The 27,382-nt window shown below is 50.8% G+C and overlaps 1 protein-coding gene across 14 annotated transcripts in view; it reads right to left on the reverse strand.

Moving 5' to 3' along the window:
* The window catches only part of CASZ1 (castor zinc finger 1), a 191,841-nt gene that overhangs the window by 53,559 nt on the left and 110,900 nt on the right, over window positions 1-27,382 (reverse strand). Inside the window, exon 4 of one of the 14 annotated variants that reach the window (XM_085558391.1) lies at window positions 19,037-19,139. The exons of 12 other annotated variants lie outside the window; for them this stretch is intronic. Coding sequence is in view for 1 of the 2 variants with exons in the window: in XM_085558385.1 (XP_085414511.1) it covers window positions 5,354-5,372 (19 nt within the window). In the remaining variant the exon portion in view is untranslated. Of the gene's footprint in view, window positions 1-5,353; window positions 5,508-19,036; window positions 19,140-27,382 lie in introns of those variants that run through there. One more of the 14 variants, XM_085558385.1, reaches the window with a different exon arrangement.

Consider the following 27,382-nt stretch of genomic DNA (forward strand, 5'->3'; position numbering starts at 1 on the left):
TGGAAGAAAAGAATGATGAGGGAAAGAAAAAGAGGAAAAGTAGATGGGGATTGCAAATTGCTTACTATGTTTTTTTTTTAAATAATTTATGCAATTTTAAGCATTTATGTATAAATTTTTTAATAAGCCACCCTGGAGCAAAATAGCCATTAACATCCCAACGTCCTTCTGTCCAATGGGCTCTTGTGCAGGATCAATTTTTGAGAGTACTTTCCTTTTTTTTTATGACATGATAAAATGCTTTTAAAGCAACTTACACAAATATGGAAATTTTTTTCCCCTCCTCTTTTTTTTTGCCTCTCTCTCTTTTTCTTTTTTTTTTTTTTTTTTATAACAGCCTCTACTTATTCACCAGGGAGAGCAAGTGAGTGAGAGTGTATGTGTGTGTGTGCTGGGGAGGGCAGTTGGCAGAAGGATAGACCCAGCCCTAACTGGAATGGACCTGCCTGTCCTTCTAACAAGGGCATAAACTTTCATTAGCGATGCACACAGTCAAAGGCAATTTAGGGAAACGCGCTGTACAGAAAAGGAAAACCTCAGCGTTTTTACTCGGTGGCTCCTTGGCTCCGTCCAGGGGGCTCTATCCTTGAGCTCTGCTTGTGCTCTGCAACCAAAGTGACCCCACTGGCCACAGGGGAGGCGGGAGGGAGCCAGCAAGGGGCTGGGGCTGCTCTGGGGATGCGTGCGCCCGGCCGCGCCAGCAGCCTGCGCGCCCCGAGCTGGGCCAGGGAAGCCAGTCAATATTAATGTCTCGCTGGAACACACTGGCCCTGCAAGAGGCTCAGAGGTATCTGTTGCTCTGCCCACTGCAGAGCTTTACCCTCCAAGGGGCTAGTCCTCCCCAGAGGTCTCTATTTTGAGCTTCTGCACACTGACAAGGAGCCTGCAGCCTCTTGATGCCCCTCTGGGGCATTAGTTACAAGCCAGCTCTGCCCAGACCAGACAGATATGTCGCTGCTGCTCCTGTTTCCACAGGATATATAGACTAGTTATTTTTGCAGCTGGGACATGTTTGGCCTCACACAGGAACCTGGAAAATACCATTCCTAAAGGGACGGCTCCTGCCACTGGCCCCATGAGCAGGCACAGCTCTGCAGAGGACGGACAACGAGCGCACGGCCGGAGGGAGAACAGCCCCACGTGAGGGCCTTGGTGGGGTCTGAAAGTCATGACCACGTGTTGGAAATGAAACAAAACTACCTCTGCAGCTAGCATTCTCTTAGTCCTTTGGCTTTGAGGTTGAAGTTTCTGCACCCTTTATACATGCCCAACAGTGGGAATCCCTGTGCATGTCCCTATTATTTGCTCCAACATGAAGCCCTGACAGTAGTTGCCACACAAGAGCAAATTTCTTTACCTTTTTGTATGACAGAGATAATACAGACCTATGAATTTAATCCAATTTACAGCAGGTCTGCACGTTACTGGTACCTTTCACACATCCCTGCACTCTCCCAGCCCTGTGCAGCCCCAGTGCAGGCTCAGCCCCTGCAGTGCTGGCTGGCACAGAGCTGGGCATACACTTGCCCCATCTGCCATGTCTGCCATGTTTGTGCATATTTGAACTAAGGCAGAGGGTAAAAAAAAAAAAAAATTCCAGGGGCAGCCAGTGCTCAGCTGGAAAAACACAAAGTGCCGAGAACAGCAAACCCAATCAATAACAATCACAACCCCAGCAGTGGGTGAGGAAAGCATGAACTGTTTTGGCCTGCTCCCTGCATGCTCACCCACTTGGGAAAACACACACTCCCCAGAGGCCCATGATTTCATCCTCTCCTACTCCACCCTACACTCATCCTCACCAAAAATCTTTATGGAGTCCCCCAGGCTCCTGCTCTAGCCAGAACTTAGCAAAGAGGGAGAGAGATCCCTGGGAATGAGGTGGCACCTGAGGAAGGTTCTTTCTCCCAGCAAAGTGCTCCTTACACCCCACACCCTCCTAACCTCTCCTCCCCTCCAAAGTTTTGCCCTTTGTGCCCCACTTCCCATCCCAGTTGCTGGCCTTGGCCTTAGGGCACTCTTCTTCTCCCGTCTTCTTTCCTCAAGTTCCCAGCACCATTCCACCCTTCTCCTTCCCAGTATCTCCTGCCAAAGCTCTTGTGCCCCAGTCTGCACCCCCATACCCTCTTTACACCTCTCTGCCCTCATTCCCTGTGGGAACAACCCAGGTCTGGCAGAAAAAGCTGAGCTTCCCAGAGGACCAGCCCTGCCAGGGACTGGTGACCAGCCTGCGGAGGGGAGCACGGAATTCTGTCAAGGAAAACATAGGAGCTCTCCCTTCTCCTGGTCTCATGTCACTTCTCACTCAGACTGTACAGATTTGGGGGATTTCACTGTAGCAGCAGAGGTCAGCAGGAGTTGAAGGTTTTCAGATCATATATATCGCTCTATATGGTCTTGTCTATAGTGAGTGCTAAATATAGCCAAGCCAAACCTGGAGGTGACTTCAGTGCTGTGGTGCGGGGACAGCAGCCACTGCACAGTCACTCTTCACCTCAAAGCAATGCAGATGTCAGAAATCACAGTCCAAAATCAAGGATGCCTGTGAATCCTCTCTTCTCCCACTGCCAAGAGTGTGAGCCAGGCTCTCTCCCTCCCTCAGGTCTGCACAATTCCTCATTTTGAGGAGTCAAAATGAAACATCTTCCTGCTTCAAGGTCTATTTTTTCCACGGGATGTTGGACCCTCCTATGTATGATATGCCAGCATCTGTGTCAGCAGAGCTACTTAAAAACTTAACCAGTGGAAGAAGCTCTGAATAGAAGGGGAAAGTCTCTTGTGTGGGTCAGAATAATTAGACTGAGCTCAAATTGGCTTTAGGCATCTGCTGCTGTGTCTGAGCAAAATCAAGCCATGGTGCTTCCATCAGCATCTCTCTGCTGTTGGCCTCACCCTGCAGAACTGAAGGGATTGCATACTGCCTTGTATAGGGCATCTCTGGGAACAAAACTTGCCTCAACTGAAGCCATAAAGCCTCCTTATCCAGATATCATTAAAGCCAAGAGAAAAGAGGCCAGACAGAGAGATTGAGATGAGCCATTTCCCCAACAAACTTGCTTCCCTTTTTCATTCGCTCCTTTCTTTTTTTTTTTCCCTTTAACTGTCATTAAAATAACAAGTTTCTGTTACAGTCTAAACATTCCCACATTGTATAAAGGGTTATGTTACACTAGAGTCACTGCCGGGCCCAGTGTTTGCACAGAAACCTCACTGCAGGTCCCCCCTCCTGACGAAGTGACTTATTAAAGTTTAAACAGTAATTAACAGAACAATAAAAATAAAGGGATGTTTGGGGAGTCGTAGTGCACACAGGGTTTTTGGCAGTGCCAGCACTTTTCAGTGCCCTGCGCTGGCAGAAAAAACGGCTGCAAAACCAGTGGGAGAGATGCTGGAAGGGAGGAAGGGGCCGCAGCGAGGCCAAGGCAGATCCCAGCCCCAGCACGAGGAGTAGAGAGCAGCAGGATGCAAGGAGAGGCTTTGGGGTGCCAAGGGAAGGATGCTGAGGGTGACCTGGCAGGATGCTGACCACACTGAGCACTCACCACCAGCCCTGACCTCCGTGTGCACACCAGAAAGCAGCAAGAAGCTCTGCTGCCTGCTCTCCCATTCTGCTGAGATGGCCTGCACAAGCCCCCAAAAACCTGCCTCTGGGGAATCATGTCCCAGAAGCCACAGCTGGGTTTTGGGCAAGTGGCTCCATTATTTTTTAAGAGTAGTAGAGAGGAAAGAGCAAGCACAGAGCAAACCCCTGAGAAAAATCTTGCAACAGAGAGACCCTCTATGGGAGACTCCAAGAGCAGGCCCTTGCCTGGAACTTTAAAAGCAGACAGATGATGTCTTGTAGGGACTGATGCTGCCCTGGCCCTGCAGATCCAACAGCATGGTGTTAAGTTCTGAGATCATTCCCTCCTGAAATGCAGCCAGAGCCAGGATACAGAGGCAACCCCTAGAGCCTTGCCAGAGCCAGAACTTTCCCAACCCATGTGAAGTTGGTGAATTAGAGCTCCCTTTTCCAAGAGAAAACCTGCTTTTTCTCTGTTTTGTTCCCCTTTCCAGTAGCTTGGCTTGCCCAGGATGAGCTCTGGAGAATGTGGGTAGAGTTTAAGCTTAGGTTATCAGCCCTCCCTGTTACCCAATGTGCACCAACTCAGAAAGATCTCATCTAAAGATATTTTTGGTGCCTATTGTAGCTATTCTCAAATGTTTGCCTCAGTAGCTCACAGTGCTAGCTGGCTCCAGCCCTGATGTGTGACTCAGTACACACAGCATTGTGCAGTCCCATGTTTGCTAAATCTCTTCCAGTACAACTGCTCAGTTTGCAAATAAAAAGACAGCTCCGTGAGGGTGTATCTTCTGTGCAGAGGGAACTCAGGGAGTGCTGCCTTGAGCCTCTCCAAAATCTAGGACTTAGCTCCTGGTCTGTCTGGGAAGCAGCGTGGATCTGACCTGACCTGGAGACTGCCCTACTGCCATGAGGACACACATGGAGACATCCATAACCAGCTGTTCCATGAGCCCAGAGCCTCCCTTCCCTCTGCTGGGGTGCAGGAGGAGGAAACCTCAGCAGGCATCGCCAGAAGTCCCAGTATGGCACCAGTACAGGTCACCCAAGAGAGGACACAGACCCAGCGTGCCTGCTCACGCTTTTTGGAGGGTAACTCCCATTGTGAGGTGGGCATGGCAGTGCCAGGTTAATGGTTGGATCTGATGACCTTAAAGGTCTTTTCTGACCTCAACAATTCTATGATGTGGTGAATTTAGCCCAGGCTCCCAAGGTGCTGGTTTATTAAGCCATGAGGAAGCCTGCATCAGCCACGACAGCCCTGCAAACATGTGTCAGGGTGGAGGGCTGGCATGTTAAAGTTCAGATTTAATGAAACCAAAACCCTGTCAACCTTGGTGATTCTACTGCATTTGGGTGTAAAATGGTAAACTTGCCTGGAGCTCCAGGGAGAACATGAGTTGGAAGCAAGGGGGAAAGGAGATTTTGAGCTGAAGACACATTGTGTTTTAACTTGCTGGGCTTGATCCTTCTCTGACTGATCTTATGCTCATGTCACTCTGCTTGGCTTAGGAGAATCATTTCCCAGCTGACACCACATCAGTGACAGAAGGGAACTTATGCCTTTCCACTGCCACACTAAACTGAGAGAAAAAGAAACACCACCCAAATCTGAACCTTTCATGCTATTCACCCATCTATGGGATGTTTCTCAGCTCCTGGCTGTGCTGGAATCAGGGTCTCCAGACTCATTTGCAGTGAGAGTGGCAGTGCTTGAGAGGGGAGAGGTGTTGAGTAAGTACAAGCAGGTGCAAATAGAACAACAGAAGGTGCCCCCAGGTCAGCACTCACGTGCATTTTCCTCGGCCATGTCTGAGGAGACTTGGAATCAGAACAGAGCACAGCTTTGCATGGGGGTCTCAAACATGCTCACAATGCAGAAAGATTGTCCTGTGCACTTCCTTTTCCAACACGTCGTTCAGGATGTCTCTACAGCAATGCCAGTAACTGCCTGTAGGGAATGTTATGTTAGAAGATTATCTAATGCACTCTTAATCATCTGGTCTTGCAATCTACAGTGGGAAATCAGAGCAGCCAGCATGGTATGACCCTTCCTCCAGACACCACTGAATTCAGATACCATTATCAGTGGTAGCCTGGTCCATGTCCCAGAAGTTAACCTCTCTTTTGGTTAACAGGCCATGAAATTATTTAGACTATTCTTCATGTTACATTCTGTTATATTTGTAATTAACACAGAAGATCAGCAGTGCCACATTCTGTATTTTGCTGAATACAGGGGAGACAGTACTTAGAAGCACTTAGTCTTAACTTAACTCTGTCCTGTTAGGTTTAGGAGAAGCCAACTCTTCAGAGAAGACCTGTCCCACAAGGAAAGGGTTGGGTATTGTCAGAGACCTTAACCCACATATATGCAATACGATATGGGAACCTGCACCCTAAAATCTGGTCTTACCTCCTTTTTTTGGAAGGGACTTTTAAACAAAAGCAAACAGTCTGCCAGCACACTCAGTGTTCAGCGCCATCGTCAATCAGGGAAGCCTAATTATACCCATTATACTGATGAGGAAGCACTGGCACAAAGCTATGCATTCACATGGCTACAGACACAAAGCAAATCAGTGGCAAAGCTGGAATTAAACCCAAGAATCACGGTGATGAGCTCATCACCCACCTCAGCACAGCCCCATGCAGCTGGTCATCACCAGTCCTACCCATGTCCTGCAGGTTACAGAGCTGGTGTGGAGCCCTCCACACACCTGCTCAACAAACAGAAGTTTAAATCCCCATGCTGACATGGTTTGGGGTGCTCTGGGACACTCAGGGACTGGTCACATCAGCTGGCCCACAAAGACCAGTCAACTCAACTCCCTGTATGAGAGACAAACTGGTGGGCTGCAGACACTCAACAGCCAGAACATCAGGTCTGAGCTACTAAGAGACCCTGTGACCACAGACACCTGGCAGGGATGAATCATCTGTTCCTTCTGAAGCAGCTTAATCAACTCCCCTGCATGTGAATCCTCACAGCAGGTCCAGCCTGAGCCCTCTACATATAAATGATTCCCTGGGACATAAAGCCCAGAGATTTTCCTTGGCACCAGGGCCCAGTACTTGCCCTGCACTCTCCCTGCCAGGTGCTGGGTGCTCTGGTCTAAAAGGCTGCAGAATCCCTCGGGACTGAGAGTCATTACATAAACAACACGGTAGGATCACGGGCTGTAATTGTAAAAGTGCCAGAGGTCTTGGCACCAGACTCTGCCTCAGCAAAGGCCTCTATATGGAGACCCAAACAAAACAAACAAAAGCCCAAACTCTCTCGGTGCTTAATGAATAATAATAAATAGTAAATAATAACCCTAAGAGCCAACCTAGCAAGACAGATGTGAGGCACCAGGGCAGCTCCGAGGAAACACCAGTCCTGTAGCAGTTGCCCTCCTTCCCCAGTTTCAGTATGCTGAGCTCAGGTCACCAGGTTCTTGCAGGGTTAGGTCCAGAGGGAAGCCTGAGATTTCTGCCAGGAATGTGCACACCCCCAGCCACCCAGTCAGATGGGCAGGAATTGCAGCCTTTGTACATCCCTGGACTGGGATGCTCACCTGCTAAGTGAGCACACACCAACTCACGCCCAGCTCCTTCTTGCTGCAGATCTCTCTTTAAGAGCTAAAGGCAAAAAAGAAGCAGATGGAGCTGAGCAAGGGAATCCAGGTAGGTGTGAGTCCGGAGAAGCCTCTCCCAGCATCATCATTACAGTCTGGACTCAGAGTCCCCCACCTGTTCTGTGCAAGCTGAGCTCCCGGCAGGACACCAGGAGAGCTGCTTGGCAGGGACAGGGGCTGAAACAAAGGGCCTAATTTAAGTATTTTTATAACTCAGCGCTTGTGACAGTAGGTTTAGCAGTTGCCAGCCATCTGGAATAAAGAATTACAGCCACCTCCCCTAATCCTATATTGCCTAAACCCTAAAGCTGGTTATGGTGCAAAGATGAGGCAGCAGGTTGGGAGGAGATAGTGATGGGAAGGTGGGGGTGGAGAAGGGACCGCAGGAAAATTGTCAAACTTGTTCCTTTTTCCTGCAAGGTGCTGGGTGGCCCCAGATATGTCAGAAGTATTTTTGCTAAGAATCAAGAGAAGACAGAATGAACAAAAACATGGGAGAGGGGAGACAAGGAGTCCTCCATGACCACACAGTCGCTTGCACCACACACACACACGCACACAGAGGCTTACTGGTCTGCACAGGGCTGTCAGGTAAATTAGATCTGAAAGCTGACAATTTCTGACCATATTTCCTTGATTATTTCAAACAAATGCACACCAGCCGCTGTAAGGAGATTAAAGTGACATAAACGTCCCGAGTGGGAGGAGGGAGGGCAGAGAATTCAGGTCACCCCCATCCGTCCCCCATTTGACAGCCGCTATATCGCTATCCAATCCAATAAAAAAATCCCCCCCTTTTGCTTTAATTAATTTTACAGCTAGCTTGCTTAATTACTTTCAATCAAAATCCTCCTGCCATCGCAAAATTAGAGATGGTTGAGCTCCATTAGCCTAAATTCTTCATTTCCATATAGAAAGAGGCTCCCTGGGCAAAGCCAACAGGGCTCCCTCCTATTCCAGCTGCCATTGGACAGATGCCTGTCCCTCTGTCTGTCTTCAGCTCCTTGGGAGAAGGAAGGCGGAAGGACAGAGTCTTGTTCCCACCTTCCCCTGGCACAGAGCATCTCCTTGAGAGCCCTGGGCACACGAGGCCTCTCTGCCCACAGCAAGGACCACACGAGGTGAGGACAGCCTTCCCTCCTGGCCCTTCTCTGGCTGTGCTGGAGCGAGCTTTTCCATGGCTGCACGAGGGGCTGCATGGCCCAGCGCTGCTGCTGTGCTCCCAGCACTGGGGACAGGATCTGGAAGGGACCCTGCTCCCACTGCAGCTAGTTTGAGCACTGCCACTGTCACCCCACACGTGTGTGCAGGCATCAGTGACTCTGTGGACACGTGGAAGGCACTTTGAGGAGACACAGGGGCAGATCATCTTACATTTACCTGCTGTGGGTTCACTACCTTCCTTTGGAGTATCTGGCACTGCGGGCCACAGACCTGTGACATTCCTGCAGCTGCCACAGGCATCAGTAGCACCTCTTTCCTGAGAACAAATCCTGCACTGTCCCATTCTGGGGACAATGGAACCTCCTTTGAAACACAGGGAGTGGCAGCAGTAAGCCACATGGCACTGTAGAGGAGACAGGAGGAGACTGCGTGGAGAGGATGGATGCAGGAGGAAACCCTGGAGGGAGCTAGACACTCTGGGAGCAGAGGAGAACCAGCTTCTTCTCAAAAGAAACTGGAATTATCCATACCATTCCATGCTTTTCTCCCATCTCCTATGGTTCTCTCCTTTTCCACTTGTCCAAAATAATTGCAGAGCAACTGGAATTTTTACCTACACTCAGTTCTCTGTGCAGGTACTGAGCCCTGGGGAGCGGCCAGTGGAGCCCAAGCCCTGCCCAGGCCACACGCACACCCACCCTGGAGCTGCAGGAAGGACACACCAGCACCCAGTCTCTGCACTTTCCCACCCTTCAGAAAGCTCACGGGGATTCAGAGGCACCAGAGCTCAACTTCCCCCCAGCTCCAGGGAGGACAGGTCAAACCCTTCTTCTTTGACACAAAATGAAGAAGAGACAAACACAGACCTATTTTGTTTATAAGCTTAAAACTGAATCCAATGGCGCATCTACCTGGGGATTTCAGATTAAATGGTTTAAGAAACTCAAATAGGCTTTTTAATCCGGTCAAATAAAAAGAGCCCCAAAGAAGCAAAGAATTCACCCTGCTGAGCCTCACACCTATGTTGATAGCCAGGATTGCATGGCTTTCCTGCTCTCTGCCACTCCTCCCCATCCTGGCATGGGACAGAATGCATTTGCCAAAATCTGGAAGCTTCGGGTACACCCTGTTCAGCACTTGTGAAGACATCACTTTCCCATGGATGATCCACTTCTATCACACTGTGTAACACCTTTCTCCAGCCTTTCTGTGTCCTTCTATGCTTATGCTGCTCAGCTGGGCCCTTTCCCTAACACCTGGCAATGCAGTTGCAGTGGCAGCCCTGGTTACATCACCAGTGCCACCAATAAGCAAACCAGGAGATGACACTGAAACCCCTAATCCCCACTGAACACAAATATACAGGCACTGTTTTTCATATGAACTACATTCCTGAATGCTTCACAAGAGAAGACAAGGAGCTGTGTGCCCCTGAGATGCAGTGAGGACCAGCAGGGTCACACAGCAGCTGGACAGTCAGCCCAGGTCTGACGGATGGAGACCAATCCTACACGCTGGGGAGAGTGATAAACATCTGGAGCTGAATCCTGACAGAAACCAGGCTGCAAAGGGGCTCTATTCTCTGCTGGATAACCACCTCTCCAGGACTTCCAGCCTCCAGTATCACATCTCACCAACTTTCCAACAGAAACAGTCCCCTGTCCCCCACTGCTGCTGTTTCACTCCGGAAACACTCGGAACCAGCCTTCCCCTGAACATGCTCTGCAATAAAATTCCCGACTTGTGTCTCGCCTGCTCCAATGCTCAGAGCAGCCAGGACAATAGAACAGAGAGGCCCTAAATCCACCAGACTCACCCTAAATAGCAATGGCCCATAATTTTGCCTGACATTCAGGAGCTTGTTATTCTTTCCCCTCGTCGCCTGGCTGGAGCTGTTCAGACCCATCAGTGTTATTCTATGCATTAAATGGGAAAAAAACCAACTCAACAACAACCCGGAGAGTTTCCAAGCCTGCCCAATGAGGGCTGAAGGGCCAGTGTCCATAGCTGAGCTGGCAGTGGGAGAACAGGAGCAGTCAATGCTTCAAACCCAGACCCATCCTCTCTGCAGGAGAACAGCATGAGTGGGTCATGAGAGACCCCCCCCCAGCAGAAACAAATACCCTTTCCTCTGCTTCCATCCCTACCAAGGAAACTGTAATCTCTCCCAACCCTTCTCATCTCCCACCTGCTGCCTGGGAAGGCTGCTGCCCATCCCTCCCCCTCACCTGGCAGTGGGGAGCTTTAACCACAACCGTTTGGGGTTTGGGTTTTGGGTTTTTTTTTTCTAGGCTGGCTCCAGCTGATTAAGGACCTGCAACAGGATGTAGGGATTACAGCAAAACCTGGCTGCAGATCAGCTGGGGCACAGAGCCAAAGGAGCGAGCGAGGATTGCCCCCAGCCTGGCTGCCAAACCGGCACTCGTCCTGCTGGGAGGGCTCAGCTCTGCTGGAACAAGGCCCCTGCCCTCGCCAGCCCTGCTGGGGAATGGCCTGCAGCCCACACTGGCAAACGTGCCCACACCAAGGGCAGGGCTGCGAGCATCTGCGGCTTGCGGGGCTCTCAGGAGAGAGGAAAATCCCCACAGCCTTGCTCTTGGTGCCCTCACCTCAGGGCAAACAGAAGTGCCAGGGGCAGGTGCACCCCCACCTCCTGATCTGAGCAGCAGGAGCGGCCCGAGCTGGAGATGCCTCATAATTCCCTGGTATCTCTGCCAGAGTCTGCACCATGATGAGCTTCTAGTGGGCATCCTGGAATAACACACTGCAAAACACTCTGGGCTGAGGTTTTAATCCAGGAAGAAGTGATCAGGGAAAGCAATAATCTCAGTTGGCACACGGAGCACAGCAGGATCTTGCTTCTGGGGAAGCATCAAGAGCAGAATTAGCTTCAAGGAAACTCTGGGGCTTTTTTTTTCTTCTGCTAACACTGATCCCTGCCTGGACCAGCAGCAGCAGCAGCAGCTCCCAGCATCTTTCTAAAGTGCCTGTCAATGCAATATACAACTGCTGATATTCCCTAGGGGACATCCCCCCAAGCTTGGGTTTTCCACGTCTCTCTTGGATTGGAGCAAGAGGGACAGCAGCAGTGGGAGCAGCCCTCCCGCTCTGACCTGAAGCTGTTAGCCTCGAGTCCTGTTTTAATCAGGTCTGGCAGAGCTGCTGCCTCGCTTCCCAGCCTGCCACCTCAGAGGGATAATTTGCCAGTGCCTTCTCGGAGAGCTCTGTGGAAATGCTTTGCAGAGCCAGAGTATGCCTCTTCTTCATGGCCAAACCCTCTGAGCTCCATGCTGGCACACCTCCCTCTCCTAGTGACCCCCAGGCTCTGTCTGTATAAAGGAAATCAGGAAGATGCCAGAACTTGGTCCTCTTTTCCAAGCACTGCCTGGCAAGACCTGGCAGTAAGAGGGGGAAGCTGCATGAAGCAGCAGGAGGAGGTGGAAATCTGTCTGGCAGCAGCAGCACAGAGACTTCTTAGTGCTGCCCACCAGACTCATTGTAGCAGAGAAACTCTGGAGTCAGCTCCTGCTGAGCTGGGGCTGCAGGGGAAAGCAGGAGTTGATATTGCAGGCAGAGACCACTGGGATACCACTGAAAGCTGCTAAATATGACCAGGTTAGCACTTTAGTCTTTAATGGCAGGTCACCATTAATAAACCCAGGGCCCCAGGGTGCAGTAGAGAGCCTCCCTCCCCCCTCCCCAAAATACTCATTTCATTAACTTCTCTGTGCGCGGCGCTCAGCACCTGCCAGAGGCTGGGCAGCCAGGAGGGCTAGCAAGGGTTAAGGACATCTCATGGCAGAGCTGACTGCTCTTCAGAGAGGATGGAGAAAGACAGATCTGCACAGCATCCCTCCCCAGTGCACCCCTCTGCGGCTCATTCCCCCAGTTCATGCTGGAGAGCAGCCCACAGCGTTTGGTCTCACACAAACAGGACAGCCTGGGAAGGCTCTGCGTGGGGAAGCACTGTCCCAAGCCCATGGCCACTGGGCTGAGTGCTGCTAAAGGACAGCCAGAAACATGGCTCCAAACCCCAACTCCAGCGCCAAGTCCCTCTGGCCTTCAGCAAGTCACTTGCCATCACCGTGCCTTGCTCTCCCATCTCTACAAGGAGGACAAAAGCACTGATGGCACAGCAGGGAAGGGCAGAGGGGAGCTACTCTGGATCCACGCAGGGAAAAAAACCACTACTTGAGTAAAGAGACTGGGCAAACAATAAAGACCAAACACTGCTTTTGGGCAGCCTGGAATGACCCATGGGATGGCCCCAGTATGCAAAAGGGTGAACTTGGCCATTGTAAAAGGTAAGCAGCAGAGGGGGGACAAGGGAGCCAGCACAGGGTGGGACTATGTCTCCACACGTGCCCCACATTCTCTGCAGCCCCACAGATGCTCCCACAGAGCCTCTGCTCCCAGGGCTGCAGCACAGAGGACAGATGACAAGGTGAGCGGCAAGCGGGAGGACGGAGCTTTGCTCCACCTGCTTCCACTGTGACACCGACCATTTCCCAGAGGGATGGTGGGACGGAAGGAGGAACAAATATATGTTCCAGCTGCCAAAAATCCCATCCTATCGAGTCTCTATTGATCTGCCCTACTTGGCAACTGAAGCTGCAGCCACCGTCTGTGGTGCTTGATCAATAAGACCTGGGCAGAAAGGGAGGGAGAGGCCCTTTTATGGGAAGGTGGCTCTTTATGGGGAAGTATTTTGATTTTTAGAATGAGTGCAGAGTCAAGGAAAAGGAAATACTGGGACTGAAGCTGCAGTTTAGCTTGAACTCATTTCAAATACCTGCTAAGCCCCTAGGAGCTGCCCCAGCCTCTGTCCTCTCTGCCCACCCAGGAGAGCCTCTCGCCCACCCTCTCAGTGCACAGGTGTCAGCTGTAGCGATGGGCAGTACATTCCTGATGCACAGCACAGACCCCATGCCTGGTAATTCTCCAGGAGCTCCCTACAGATCCTCCCCAGGAAGAGGCAGAGATTCTGCAGCCGTGTGAGAAGGAATCGCTGTGCTGCTCACAGAGTGTCTGGAGGTGCCTCTTGTCCCCAGGAGGCTTTTTGTGACGACTTCTGCAGAGTGGATCTCTGGGGCCAGCCAGGTGGGAAGGCCTTGGCCTTGGTGGCAATAGCATGGCTGATTCAGCAGAGAGGATGGGCTCTGACTGCCCACACCATCTCCATCCTGCCTACTGGGAAGCATCATGCCCTGCCTCAGCCTCTGCAGGAAAGGGATCACAGCCTGGTAAGACAAGGTGAGCCAGGGAGGCCATGGACCAGGGATCTGCTGACCACTGCTGACCCCTTTTATCCTCCTGTGCCTCGAGATCCTTTCTAATGTCCAGGTCACGTAGCTGGGCCAGAACTGAGCTCCGGAGACCAGGCAACCTGCTGGAGGAGAGCCCTGTGTCTGACTGCTCTGGTCACTCTGGCATTTCTCTAATTTTGTGCCCCCAACACCACCAGGAGAAGGCAGAAGAGGAGGAAATGGTTTTTGTAATAGAGAAGGCTGGGTAGGGCCACCTCCAGCAGCAGAAGTGCCCCATTTCCAAAGCCAAGAACGAGTGGCAGCTCGTCAGCTCCAATTAGAGCTGGCTGCAAGGGGGGCTGTGCATTGGGTGTCACCTCCAAATGCCCTTTGGATAGATTGGGGGGGGTGGGGGAAGAGAATCTGCAGTTGCTCCAACGTTTCTTGCTCAGCAGAACAACTGTTGCAGTCCTTTTAGTACAAACCCAGCAACTGTTCCCAAAAGCTCAGCCTCCTCAGCTCCTGTCCTTAAAAAAAACCCACCAACCAATCTCCAAAATGACGGCTTCTGAGTCAGGGCAAAAATGTTATTAACAAAAACATCACTCAGGGGTGGGACACCTGCTCCCTGACAAGCAACTGGCCTGGCTGCCCATGGTTGGAGTATTACATCAGACCCCAAAAAGAGAAAGGAAAGGGAGGGAGAAGGGGAGAGAGTGGAAAAGAACAGACAGAGGGAGGATGACAGCAGAAGGGAGTAACAAAGACAAAGAAGAGCAGGAGAGGGGAAGCACAGAAAGAAAAGAGCAAGTGTGAGCGTATGTGAGAGACAGAGCAGGAGAGAGCGGGAGCGTGGGGGGAGCAGGGAAGTGTGCGGGAAGAGCCAGTGTGTGTGCAATAAAGTGTGGGAGTGCATATGTGTGAGAGACTGCCAGCGTGTGCATATGGCAGGGACCCGAGCTAGGAGGAGGAAGAGAGGAGTAAGGAAGGGTGAATGATGCCATGAAGAGCAAAAAAATCTTGGAAAAGTGTAACAGAAAATAGGGAGGAAGAGAGAAACAAAAGCTAAAGTGAAGGACATTGAACAAATGAGTCTGGTGAAGCAAGAGAGCAAAGATAAGAGCGGGGAGGGAGGGATGGGAAATGGAGGTGGGGCACTTGGGATGGGACAGAGGCAGGGTGAGGATCAGGAAGAGAGAGAAAAGGGAGAAGAGGACAGAAGAGACTAGAGGAATAAAAGAAACAAACAGGGGTGAGAGAGAGAAAGATGTCTATTAAAAACCTCAGTGCATAACACAAAATGTCAGGGTTTATAGCTTCATTCTTGGCATTGCTGGTACTGAGAACCCCACACAGAAATGTCACTGCTTGTCATGTTTAATCACCTGCTATTTGTTAACACCTTCACTGCAAGGAGTCTGCCCCTCACCCCTTGCAGGCTCTCCTTTTGGAGAATAAACTGAAAACATGCCTGTGCCGTGCCGCTCTCACAGGACAGTTTCAGCCGGGCAGGGCCAGCACTCGGGGCACTCGGGGCTGTTTGGCTTCCAGAGGGGCTTTGGGCACAGGGCAGGGCTCCTGCAGGGGCACATTAACACCTCAGGGAGCAGAACAGGACAGAGGATGCTCCGGGCACTGTGGGAGGGTGCTGGGATCAGAGGGAGCAGGTGAGTGAGGTGGGTTTGGAGAGACAGGGACTTTAGGGAAGAGTAAGAGACAGCATTGAGAGGGGAAGGCTCAGGTAATAAAATCAAGGTGTACAGGGGCACGGAGGAGCAGGGTACAAGGCCCTTCCCCTGTGGAGAAAACCCCTACGCTCCCATCCCACTCATGTCCTGTGCTGGGCACATATAAATAAAATCCCTGAAATCCACGCAAGTCTAGAATTCTCCAATCTGTTTGCTTGAGCAGCAACTGTCACATAAAAGCAAACATCCAAAGCTATTAAATGCACAGTTACAGTTCCTTGCTCTGGCATCTGCACTGGTGACTTTGCTCCAGTTCCTCCCAAAGCCGTGGACTGTTGGTTTTCCCGTGTCAGGCACTCGTGCCCGTGCTGTCTGCACTTCCCACCCAGCCACATACTGTCTTGTCTGACATCACACAGCACTGCTAGAGAAATTATTTTGATGTCATCACTCGATAAGACTTTTCCCTACTGGAAAAAGTTTGATTTCTTTCATTTCCAACTGGAAAAAAAAATCGCTCCCCTCCACACAGTAGAGCTCTCCCATACCAGCACTGAAGATGAAAATATTACTCTATAATTTTCAAGCTTATGGAAAGAAATTGACCCCCACCTAAATGAACCAAAATGTAAAGATGTATCTATGAGGACCATTAGTGCAGCTATTCAGGTTTAACCAAAGAATGGTGATCAGCCCTGTTTCGACACACATGAGAACTCTGCTTCAGCACAGTCCTTGCCACACACTCTGAACTGCTTATGTCAGTGTGCAGTGGTTTGGAAGTGCTGATGCCACTGAAGTCAGGCTTCCCCCCCTTGAAAATGAAGAGAATTTGGGGAGTCAAAAAAATGACAAAAGAATGAGTGGTAATGGAAGCCTAAGTGCATTTACACTTTTTTCATGCATTCAAACAACAAAAAAAGTAGCAGAAGCCATTGGTTCCCTGAAGAGCACAAGGGTTTCTGCTCCAGCCCACCTGACTGCCAGGTTCCTTTTGTGCCCAGATCCCTCCATGGAAGTGGCACCAGAGCCAAGGACTGCAGGACTGAGGGGCTTCCTGGAGCTGGTGTCATCCAGATAATAAGGACATGCTAGAGGAATACAAACCTGCAGGAACTTGGTGCTCAATCTCTCTCCAACACAACACAATTTTAAAATCCACTTTAGATCCTCCAGGACTAAATGTGGGACTGAAATAAAACCATCAAGCCCAAACCAGGCAATTCTGGAAAGCCAAACTCCAGAGCATGCCTGGACTTCACACCTTGGTCTCTGCTAGTGAAAGCAGGGTGTTTTCCACTCAAAGTTTCTTCCTTGCAACAGCGTTTTGTTGGTCTTTTCCGTTTGACATCCTCATTAGTTTTCTAAAGCATCTCCATCTCAATCTCACATTCTTAAGGAACTCCAAGCATGGCTGGGAAACCTCCTGCACTGCTGCTCAGTTCCTGGACTGAGGACAGAGACATTGCTCCATCCAGCTCCTTCTCCAGACACCGACAGCCCCCAAAAATTCCACAAATAAATTCAAGCCCAGTTTCTGCCCACAGACAACTGGATTGACACATGAGCCCAGACAGCGACCACTGCCTTCTGCACAGGGAGGGCTCAGCCCAAAACCTGAGAAGAGTGGGTTCTGCCCGTGCCCCAGAGGGCCGGCACGAGCTCCAGGAGCCACCCCAAGTCCTATTCTGGGAACAGGAACAGAACACAGAAGGGCCTCCCACTGGCCTTTCGCCAAGGATAAAATTCACCCTTCTGAACACAGGCCAAGATGATCTAAAGTGACTACTGACTTTTGTTGCCCAACTTGAGTCACCTTAAATGGGCCTATTTTTCAAAGTGTCAGTGCTGAGCACAACTTAGAATCGGCCTCTTTAAGATGCCTAATACGACAGGTCCAGTCACTGCTGTAACAAGAAAGACCATTATTCCTCTCTTGTGTGACTTCTTCCAGTCTGGCCAGGCCTTTTATCTTTTTCCCTCTCCCCTCCCTTCTCCTTGTTCTTTTCTTTTTCAGCTTTTTATGAATTTCTGTCAGCTTTCCTCCCTCTCCCCTCCTCAAGGTCATGCAGCTCATTTCCACGTTGAACATTTACTCAGCAAGCCAGGTCCTTTCACAGGCTCTCACCACAAATATGCTTTCTGATAAAGTCCGCAGAAAAGAAACTGTAAAACCCAAGACAATGTCAGAAATAAATAAAAAAAAAAATCCCACTAGGGCAAAACGGGGCTGTGACAGGGCAGACTTTCAACAGAGAGAGCCAGCAGGTAAAGCACCCCATTTCACGCAGCTCTGTGACTGTTTTCTTGCTCTCCTTTATAGTTTGCTTTTCTGAATATTTTTGTTTTGCTGTCAGTGCTGTGCCACTTACATGGACTTACATGGGACTTACACTTACATGGGACTGTTATATTTAACCTCTTTTCATCCACAGTGAAATTCACCCCTATTCACAGGTCAGAATCCTCTCACCCATAGGCACCTGCTCCTTCATGGCAGCGACCTACCACCTCAAACCCAACATCTCATCATCTAAGTTCCAATGCTGCTTGGCCTCCATGGCCACTGAGAAATTATAGGGAAAAGTATCTTTCACTGGGTTTTGCCAGTCAGGTCATGGGTTTACACCCAGGAGTTCATCTAGCCCAAAATTTCCCAAAGGAAGAGAGGCCACCATCTTGTTGCTGGCCAAGTCAGTTTTGGGATAACAAGCACATAGTATCAAAAGGTTCCCACCTTCCAAGAGCCCTGAGGGTTTCCCTGAGGACCACTGCCTGAAGGGAAGTCAGCTGAAAACAGTTCTTTCTCTTGAGATGCCAGGGCTGTGCCTTCTCCTCACTCTAGAGCTGCTGTTTTAGGTTTCTTTATTTTGCTACTTTCTTTTTAGGAGCCCACAGTGAAAAGCCATGAACCTGGGGATTCCTCCCAGCAGGAGAGACCTAATTCCCAGTGATGCTGTCTGCCCTCCACAGCTCTCCCCTGATTTCTACCTGTGGCCCAAAAGGCACTCCCATTCCCCCAGGTGAGCAGCTCCCACCCCTGCCCCAGCCCACAGAGACGTGGCTGTCCTGTTTCCATGGCATCTGACCTTCTCCTGGAGCCTGCAGAAATATGGCCTTCCACAAGCGGGTATTTCCACCTAGGAAAGGCTCAAACCAGTGCCACAGTACTCCAGGTTGTGCTGGCTCAGGCAGCTGGCTGTGAATACCTCGGTGCAGCCTGCGGGACAGTCAGTCCTGCTTCAGGAACCATGCAGAGCCACGGCTCTGCAGGGGAGTAGCACAGCCAACACCAGCAAGAGCAGGTACCTTGACCAGGGCCATGGCAGAGCTGTTACAGGGACGAGTATCTGTGTCCACTAGCATCACCAGAACTAAACAGAAAGTTACGAATTTTCAGACAGTCAGAACCCTGAAAGAAAATACAGAAAGAGTACACATAATTTCGAGTGCTTTTGTCCACTTGCAACTCTGCCTCAGTGGCCCAGCAGTGGGGAGAGCAGCACACCGGTGGCAGTGACACTGTCCCGAGTGGCAGCACACGCCAGCAGAGCAGGGTGGAAAGCTGTGGGATGCTGTAGGACACTTTGTTGGCCGTCAGGCCCCTGCAGAGGCTGGGCATGGGCTGGGTGTCATCACACTGTGCACAGGCTCCTGTGACCCTTCTGTCTCCCTGGCACAGCCCGTCTCGTCTCACTGAGTGCTGCTCGCCCTCCCTCCCTCCCAGTGCGCACATGGCTTTAATGTTTTTATTACCTGTTTGACTCGCTGCCTTATTGCTTCTCCTCTTAATGGGGCTGTAACCGTGGAAACGAGGAATAAACGGCCACCAGAAAATGAGATGATTAAACAGGTCACCCTGGCAAAACAAACTCCGTGTTCACACAGCCCAGGCTGCGTGTGCAGTTTCTGTCCAGGGAAAGGCAGGTGGGAGAGGGTGGAAGGGCTGGAGCAGGCTCCTGGAACGAGCGCACCAGTGAGAGGTGCCTCCTCAGAGAAGTGGTGTCTGCCCAGCAGGAATGGTGCTGTGAGCTTCCCAGCAAAGACATGCAGAAAATGGCAAGGTTTGCTGAGGGAAGATGGAAGACAGCGAGGACAAGACATGTTCATGTAACTGGGGAAAAAATAGCAACTATGAAGAGTATACATAGACTGGACTGAAAACAAAACCTAAGTCTGAGACAAACTGGTGTCCTCTGCTGTCCCTGTCTCTGGCATTACCCAAGGGAGCACTGAGGCTCCTCTGCTTGCAGCTCTCCAGCTCCCTGAGGCACAACTCCACCACTCTCCACATCCCTGCTGAACGGCCAAGCTGCCCTGGTACTGCCCTGGCAAAGGCACGGCACCATCCAGCCAAGCATGGCCAGGACCACAAGGAGTGGAGGATCTCACGCAGCACAAACTTGGCTTTCCCAGAGCCAGCTGTGGCCACTGTGCTCAGAGGTCCTTTTCTGAAACTGTGCCTGGGAGGAAAGGGACAGGCCATGAGAGCCAAGAGGAAATGACCACAGCCTGGGCTGGTGTCCAGGCCTGAGCAGGTCACCTGCACCAGGGGAGCGATGGTTGGTCCACATCAGCAGGACAAGGAGAAGGTGAGGGGGTCCATGTGTTTCCATGCCTCACTGGGTGCTAACATCTGTATGAGATCTCTCAGTCAAGCTGAGAAGTTCAGACTAAATGAGTTTCAGACCAGAATGTTGTTTGTCAAAAACAAAAATAAAACCCCAAAATATACACACTGCAATCAAAAAAGCACACTCACAAACCAACATTTAAAGTAGTAGGGATTCTGCCAGAATCCCCATCCTGTCCCAACCTGTCCAAACCCAGACTCATTGGGTGCTGGCAGTCTGGGAAGAGCAGACTTACTCCACCAAGAGCAACAAATTCAGCAGAAGAAATTGGAACAGCAAAGCTTGGCGAGGTAGAGATGTGAGACAACTGCTTGGAGCATACAGGCAAGTGGTTGTGCTTTCTTTCAAAAAAAAACAGCAGGTGGTTTATGAAAAGGGCCCTATTCTTTAGAGTAATTTGAGCCATATTTCATTGTTTGATAGAAAAATCCTAATATTCATGACCTCCTTTAACTGGAAGAAGTTTGCTCATCTGAATATCAGCCCACAGAAAAATGGGAAAATGAAAAATAGAGTAAGACAATGGAAGATGGGGGAAGGAAAGGGAAAGCAAGACAGAATCAAAGACAGAATGGAAGTCCAGGAGAGTGACAAAGAGTGACAGGTCTGTGGGAATATGGAAAAGATGAAGGACATAAAGGAAAGCTATTTAGTAAAAAAAGTTAAATAATGCAGCATAAAAAAGGCTGAGAAAAGCAGAGTGAGTGACAGAAAACACAGCAAGAGTGAGCAAAGGAGCTTTCCCCTAAAGTTTCAAGTGCATGGATCAACTTGCAGAACTGGGATTCTTGTCCTACTGAGTTTCAGTTAAAAATATTCACATGCAATCGAGAAGAAAAATCAGACCCCCTTTCCCCAGCCTCTGCTCCCTCACCCTCTTCCAATCCGGTCCTCCTCTGCTAACATCTGCTGCCTGCCTTCAGGACATGCAGATGGTAATTACTCCAGGAGCAGCTTCCTCTCCTCTCCCTGCTTGCAGAGGGCCACTTGGAAGAGCTTCGAGCCATGGAAAGATACCAAGCACACCTTCACAACACATGGCCAGGAGAAGGGCATGTGGGAGCCAGGGCATGCCCAGAGAACTTGATAGCACAGGGGTGGGAGGAGGGTGGGTGAAAAGATGAAGATACTTGTCTACAACAAACACCAATAAAACATCCACCTGGTCCAAAGACGGGGGGCCTGGGGAGAATCTGGCTTGAGATGTGGAACTGTTCATGCTCCTCCAGACAGGGGAAGGGGTGCTGGAGGAGAGGTGTGCTAGGGAAGCACAGGCAGCAGGAGGAGGAGGAGGAGGAGGAGGAAGGCTGCCCTGGGCGAGGCAGCTCAGGGAGTGGATTCATACAGGCATGGAGCTGGCAAACACCAGGCAGAGAGGTGGAGCTGCTTTAATGAGAAGATGCTTCTATGACTCAGGCCTCAAAGGGATTGGTACTTTATTATTTTATTTTTCCATAATAAATTATGCCTTGGGATGCCAGGTCCTGCCGGGTTTTTCTGGAAATACCAGACAAAAGCTGGTGTTGCTACCTGGCTTTTGACAGTTTCCCATGTATGGAAGCTGAAAGCTCCTGGTTCTTCCTCTGCTCTGCCCTGGCCCATCCAGTTTTGGGAGCAGGGCTGACACCACTGCACCATTCCAACAGAACAGCCCAGCTGGAGCTCCTCACCTCCCAGCAGGTCCCGGAGAGGTCCCCTTGCAGGTCCATGACAACCCACCCTGGATCCAGGGCTGCCGGGATGCCAAAGGTGCCACGGGGCAGGCGGGTGCAGGAGCTCCCAGGAAGATCCCGGAAAGCGGGACGGGCTCAGCTCTCCCACACCCCAGCACCCCACCCCAGCTGCAGGGAGGAGCGCTCCTGCCCGACCCCCGCACCCATCCATGGACAGCAGCCAGGCCTCACTCACTTATCTCCATCCCTGAGCACCCAGCCCTGGCTCTAGGCTGCACCAGGGAGGATGATTATGCCCACTTTATAGATTAGGAGTTATTCGCCCTACACCAAATCCTCAGACTCTGCCATGTTTCACAGACCTGTTCTGGAGCTCTTTGTTAGTTTTAGGCTGAACTTGGCCCTAGTTCAGCTCAGCAACTCGTGTTACAAAAATCCCCTGTACAGCCGTCTGTCTGAGGCTGTGGACGCCAATGCCACCATTGGCCCCAGCAGCAGAACAGTGGGGGCTTCACTGCAGGCTGGGGGAGCACAGAGACACCCAACACACAGGACAGACACCATACTCGTCTTCTCTTGCTGCCAAGAAGGTTTCATCGTGGCAGCGATGATGCAAGTGCACAGAACCAGAGTGTTCATCATGGCAATGTCTTGAGAGAGCAGCCTGGGGAACATGAAGTTCAGCACCACCAACACGTGAGTGTCTGGGAGCATGGAGGTGGGTGAGTGTCCGGGGCAGACGTGCGTGTTCAGGACAGAGTGACAGGGATGTAGGTGTTGGGTGTGGGGAACACCTCCAGAAATGTGCCACCGGAGCTCGGTGTTTTTACTGATTTCACAAGAGAGGCTCTACTAAAATGTCACCTCTCCAAAGCAAAACATGAGCTTGTTGGTGAATCATCATTTCACACCCCAAAACCAGGAATGGGTGGCAAAGCTCTCTAGTGAGGCACCAAATCCTCAGGGGATTGTCATAAAATGCACCCAGTGACCTTAGTGTTCCCATCCTTTTCCCTTGTATCTCCTGTTCTCCACCCTTTGCTTTCTCTTGCCAACCTGCATGGGTTGTTCAGCTTTTATTCCAAGCATGAAACTGCCTTAGGACTGGAAGCTTTAAGCAGTTTCCCAGCCTCCAGAAATTTTCTGGTTTTGTTTCTCCATAGCAGAGCAAACAATTGCTTTGGTACCTAGCCACCACACCTAATTCCCAAATGAAATGAGAACTTGGAATTCTTTGGGAAACTTATACAAGAACATATTTTATGTGAGTGAAACGTATGGTTTTTGTTCACTCTAACCATTTCTTCCTGAAGGAAGGAGTTGACAAACTTTTATTTTCTGGAATCATCACATGAAGAAAGATGGAAAGTCCCTTGAGGAAGAGGTGAAGACTGGTGCCAGGTTAACACATTGGAAAGAAATGTTGACAGCTGGAGTCAGCCTCAGATCTCTACGGGTGGGCAACAAGGGGCTCCACAGTTTGGGTGAGGGAAAAGCATCACCATCCCACTCCAAAACACACTCTGCTCTGCAGGTAAAGCCTGTGCTTACATGGAAGAGCAGTCTAGACCCTCACCTGTGATCAGCGCTGCTGCCAGTCCCGACCAGCAGCTCCTGCCAGGGACCAGAAGCCCACCCACAAGAGCTGCACAAAGGAGATGAAGCCCCAGGGTACCAATCCCAGCTGCAGCCCTGCTCTGTGACCATCTGTCAGCCCAAAGATGGACCCTATCCAGAGAGGCTTTGCGTAGCCCCTGGGCTTTGCCCATCCAGGGATTGTCCTGTCTCCCTGCCACATCCACCCCCTTGCAGCACCCCAGTGACCTGGCCCAGCCCTTCACCCACCTGTGCCCTTCCAGCACCTGAGCACTGTGCACCTTCTACAACCTCAAGCCAGTCCCAGCTGCTGCTCCAGCCTGTGGGTCACTGATCAAGCAGGAATGGGGATTAGAAACCAGCAAGTGTTTCTTTTGTCACCAGTTTCTTCCTCCTTCTTCCCTGTGAGCCCTCGGAGACAAAACAGGGAGCAACAAGGTCCTGGTCCAAGCGGCTCTCCATCCTCGAAATGGATTTTACCTGTCTCTGAAAGCTGCCTCCATCTCTCACCCCCCATAGCTTTCTCCCTAGGGAAATCAGCCTAAAAGGGGCTAATGGAACAATGTCCCTCTCTCTCCCCCCTCTCATTTTCTCTCTTTTTTTTTATTAGCATTTGTGGAATTTATTCCCAAACTCTCCTAATCTTTCGTACACAACCATTTGATTTGCATAACCCAGCCCCCTCTCATAAAAACTGGCTGCTAGTTTAATTAAAAAATGTAAATTTGCTGTCATCTCGGGGCCTAGTGAATTAGGACGACATCGGCATTTTTTATTGCTGAAGACGTCCAAATTGATCCAGTCCGCACTGAACCGGAGGGGAGGAGACGGTGCCGCGTGGGACTTTTGGCTGGAGGTTCTGCCCCTCCCCTGCTTCCAGCCAAGCCTCCTCTGCCCCCTCTTTGCTTTGCAAAGTGCAGCTGAGGACGAGGACATTGGTTCTCCCAAACCTCAGCTGGATCGGCTAGCGTGGCCTCTGCAGTGTCAGCACTTCTGGGAGCTGAGCCCTGGGTGGCACCTGAGCTCTCCAAACCTTGGGAATGGCTGCATCTTCAAACCCTGGGAGGGAGGGAAGGAGCCCGGGTGGAGGTGGGAGATGCAGCACAGGCAATAGTTATCTTCACCTACTACAGGACTTTTCATTACTTTCCAGACACTTTCAACCAACTTTTCAGAGGGTGCCTAAACTGTAGGCTGCACAGCAGCCCAGGGGTACGATTTGATGTCAGAGGGAGAATCGAAGTGGCCACAAAGGCTCTCGCTGGGAGGACAGCCAAGAGCAAAAAGTGGGACAGAAAAGGCTGTGTAGGCAAAGCCCAGAGATCCAATCGCAGGCTCCGGGTAGAGGTATAAACAGTTTAGCAAAACAGAAAGAGAAACTGATGATATGGAAACTACTCATCAAATATGTGATCCTCTCCAGTTGTACCATTCCCAGCCAGTTTCAGTACAAGCTGCCTCTCCCCCCTGGGACTCTGTGTCTCAGAGCAGAATGGTGTAGTACCTGTGCACATCAGTGGACCCCACTCTGACAGTGGCATACCTGGTTTAGAAGGACTCAGGAGATCCAGCAGACAGAATACAAGTGAGGAAACAGGAGTTCATCGCAGAGATCAACTTTCTGGTCTTTTTGTGAGCTATCTCTCTATAGTGCCAAAGCCGTAGAAACACTCCTGTGGACTTCAAGCAGCTCTGAAGCACGTTCTCCAAGTAATAGCTGGGTGCTGCTTGTTCACACTATGGGGCGGTTAATCCCTATCCTGCTAAACCCTTCTCCCAAGGAACAATCTTCACCTGGTAGGCTTAATCCCTTGAATGCTTTCCACCCAACAAGTATCTCATAGAATTACTGGAAAGGGATACGAACACCCAAACCAACTGCCTAGGAACCTTTTGCAGAGCATGAGCTCAGGAATGACACCAACCTTGACTGAGCCAATGTCTCCCAAACAATCTGGCAAAAAAAACAAACCCAAACAAGTTGTCACCAGCCCAAAGCAGGTGTTTCTATCCACTGGGTGTTTCAAACAACAGCAGTAATTTGACAAAGACACAAAATGACCCTTTGAGCGGGAGATTGGATATTCCTCCACCCATTTCCCATAGGCGTCTTGGTCCTCATTCTGAGGTCAGTTCCTGTAATCTCATACCAAGGATAACTAGGCTGGGGAACAGTTTCCCAGAGGAAGTGACAAGTACCCAGTCAGTCAAGGTATTTAAAACCAGACTCAAAGAAAGTCATATGCAGGGAACATCTCGCCACATTCCTGCGCAGATGGACTCAGTCCATAAATTCTTTTCAGCCCTTAGCCATTATTAACACTTCTGGTCCTAGAAGGTCCATGAAAGGATTGACTGGGCTGAGAAAGCCCTCAGCAAGAGCAGACTGTCAGACCCCACATACGCAGTCCCTCTGGGAAAGAAACCCCTCTGGACTTGCCTCTGCCAGCTGGCATCTGGTATGAGCAGCCCTCGGGCACTGCCTCTGGAGAGCCACTGCCGGAGGGCTTGGAGAGAATTCAAGAGGCAGACTGAGGGAGATAAGCTGGCCCAAGTAGATACGGGTTAGAGGTGGTGATTATGGGGCAGGTCTTTGCCCCAAGATCATGACAAGACGGGTTCACCCACACACAGATCATAACGCTGACTTAAAGAGATCTCCCCGATCCTCATTCCCATGGCTTACTCCAGGTTCCCACAGTGGAGACCAAACCCCACGGGTTACCTGGGCGCAGCGGTGGCGGGGCTGAGCAGCCACAACCCCTGTGGGGCGAAGGAGGGTCCCATTTTTGGGGAGGGGAGGGCGCGGGGCTGGGCGGCCCGGCTCGGGGGAGCCCTCCGGGGCAGCGGCAGCTGCAGCCGGCAGAGGGCACTGCAGGGCCGGGGCAGGCCCCGCACGGCCCGGCCCGGCCCGGCCCGGCCCGCCCGGGCAGCTCCTCGGGATGGCAGCGGCCTAAATCACGGCTTATTGCTCTTGGAAGCACTCGCCCCCCTGCAGTTTCACCACATCCTCAGCTCCTGAGCTGCCCACGCAGCATCCCAGCCTCTTGATCTAGAAGGGAGGCAGCCACACGCCCACGGCTGGAGCCAAGCAGAGCTGGCACCTCACGCTCACAGGTGGAAGTGGCTCCGGAGCCACTCGGTTCCTGATATCAATGGTAGAAATAAGTAAATAAATGGAATAAACGACGGCAAAATTATCCTCTCGCTCACAATATCAGAGTACATAGTTCAGGCCCAGTCAATCATCAACCAGTTTATTACCATCTTACTCCTTATTAAAAAAAAAAAAAACAACAAAAAAACAACACACACTCTCTGGCAGTAATTACCTGGACCATGGCACATTGCCAGCACAGGCCTGTTTAGCTCATTGCTGCCATTTGGTTTTCAAATGGCAAAGAATGGTTTACACCATTTTGGAGGAGCAGGTGTAGTTGTTTTAGCTAGTATGGAGCCATAGTGGTGGGCCCTGGTCCCAAAGAGGGAGGTAACATCACCTAAGGGATCGATTCCTACCAAACTCTGAATTTGTACATTTGTCAAATCTAAATGAGACTCTTATCCAGACGGTCCAAAGATTGGAAAACCCACCAATACTTTGAGGCTTGCAGCTCCTGGCTGCAATCACACTCCAACCTGATGGAGACCTGTCCATCATCACACCCAGCAGGGCCACCAGCCCAGCCCAGCACCAGGCCAGAACCTACTCCCCATCCTGATACCTGATCAAAAAGCAGTGGACAAGCCACAAAAAGCTACAATCAAAAACACACCCAACCCCAATATTAGGGCCTGTAATCTAAAACCAAAACATTGCCCCAGCCTGGCCACCCTTCCTCCTCCCTGCATGATGTGAAGGGGTGGGGGAGGTCTCATACACCTCACATGGAAGGACAAAAACAAACCCATCCCAGATATGCCCAGGCTGAATAAAACCAAAAAACAACTCATTAAATGTAATAAGCAGCCTCTTCATCTGACACTGCCTTGTCCCAAATAAATTAAATTCCTTTTCATTTAGGCAGTACAGGAACCTGACAAGCAACCTTTACCACCGACACGCCAGAGCTCAGGAGGGGGGAAAATATGAAAGAGAAAACAACCCACACAACTTACAACAAATACAAAGGCAGAATCATTTCAAAACCCCCATAAACTTCCCCTCCGCATCCTCTCACGGCCAGCCCGCTCCGAGC

Source organism: Lonchura striata, chromosome 21 (assembly GCF_050655825.1).
Source record: "Lonchura striata isolate lonStrDom1 chromosome 21, ASM5065582v1, whole genome shotgun sequence".
NCBI lineage: Eukaryota > Metazoa > Chordata > Aves > Passeriformes > Estrildidae > Lonchura > Lonchura striata.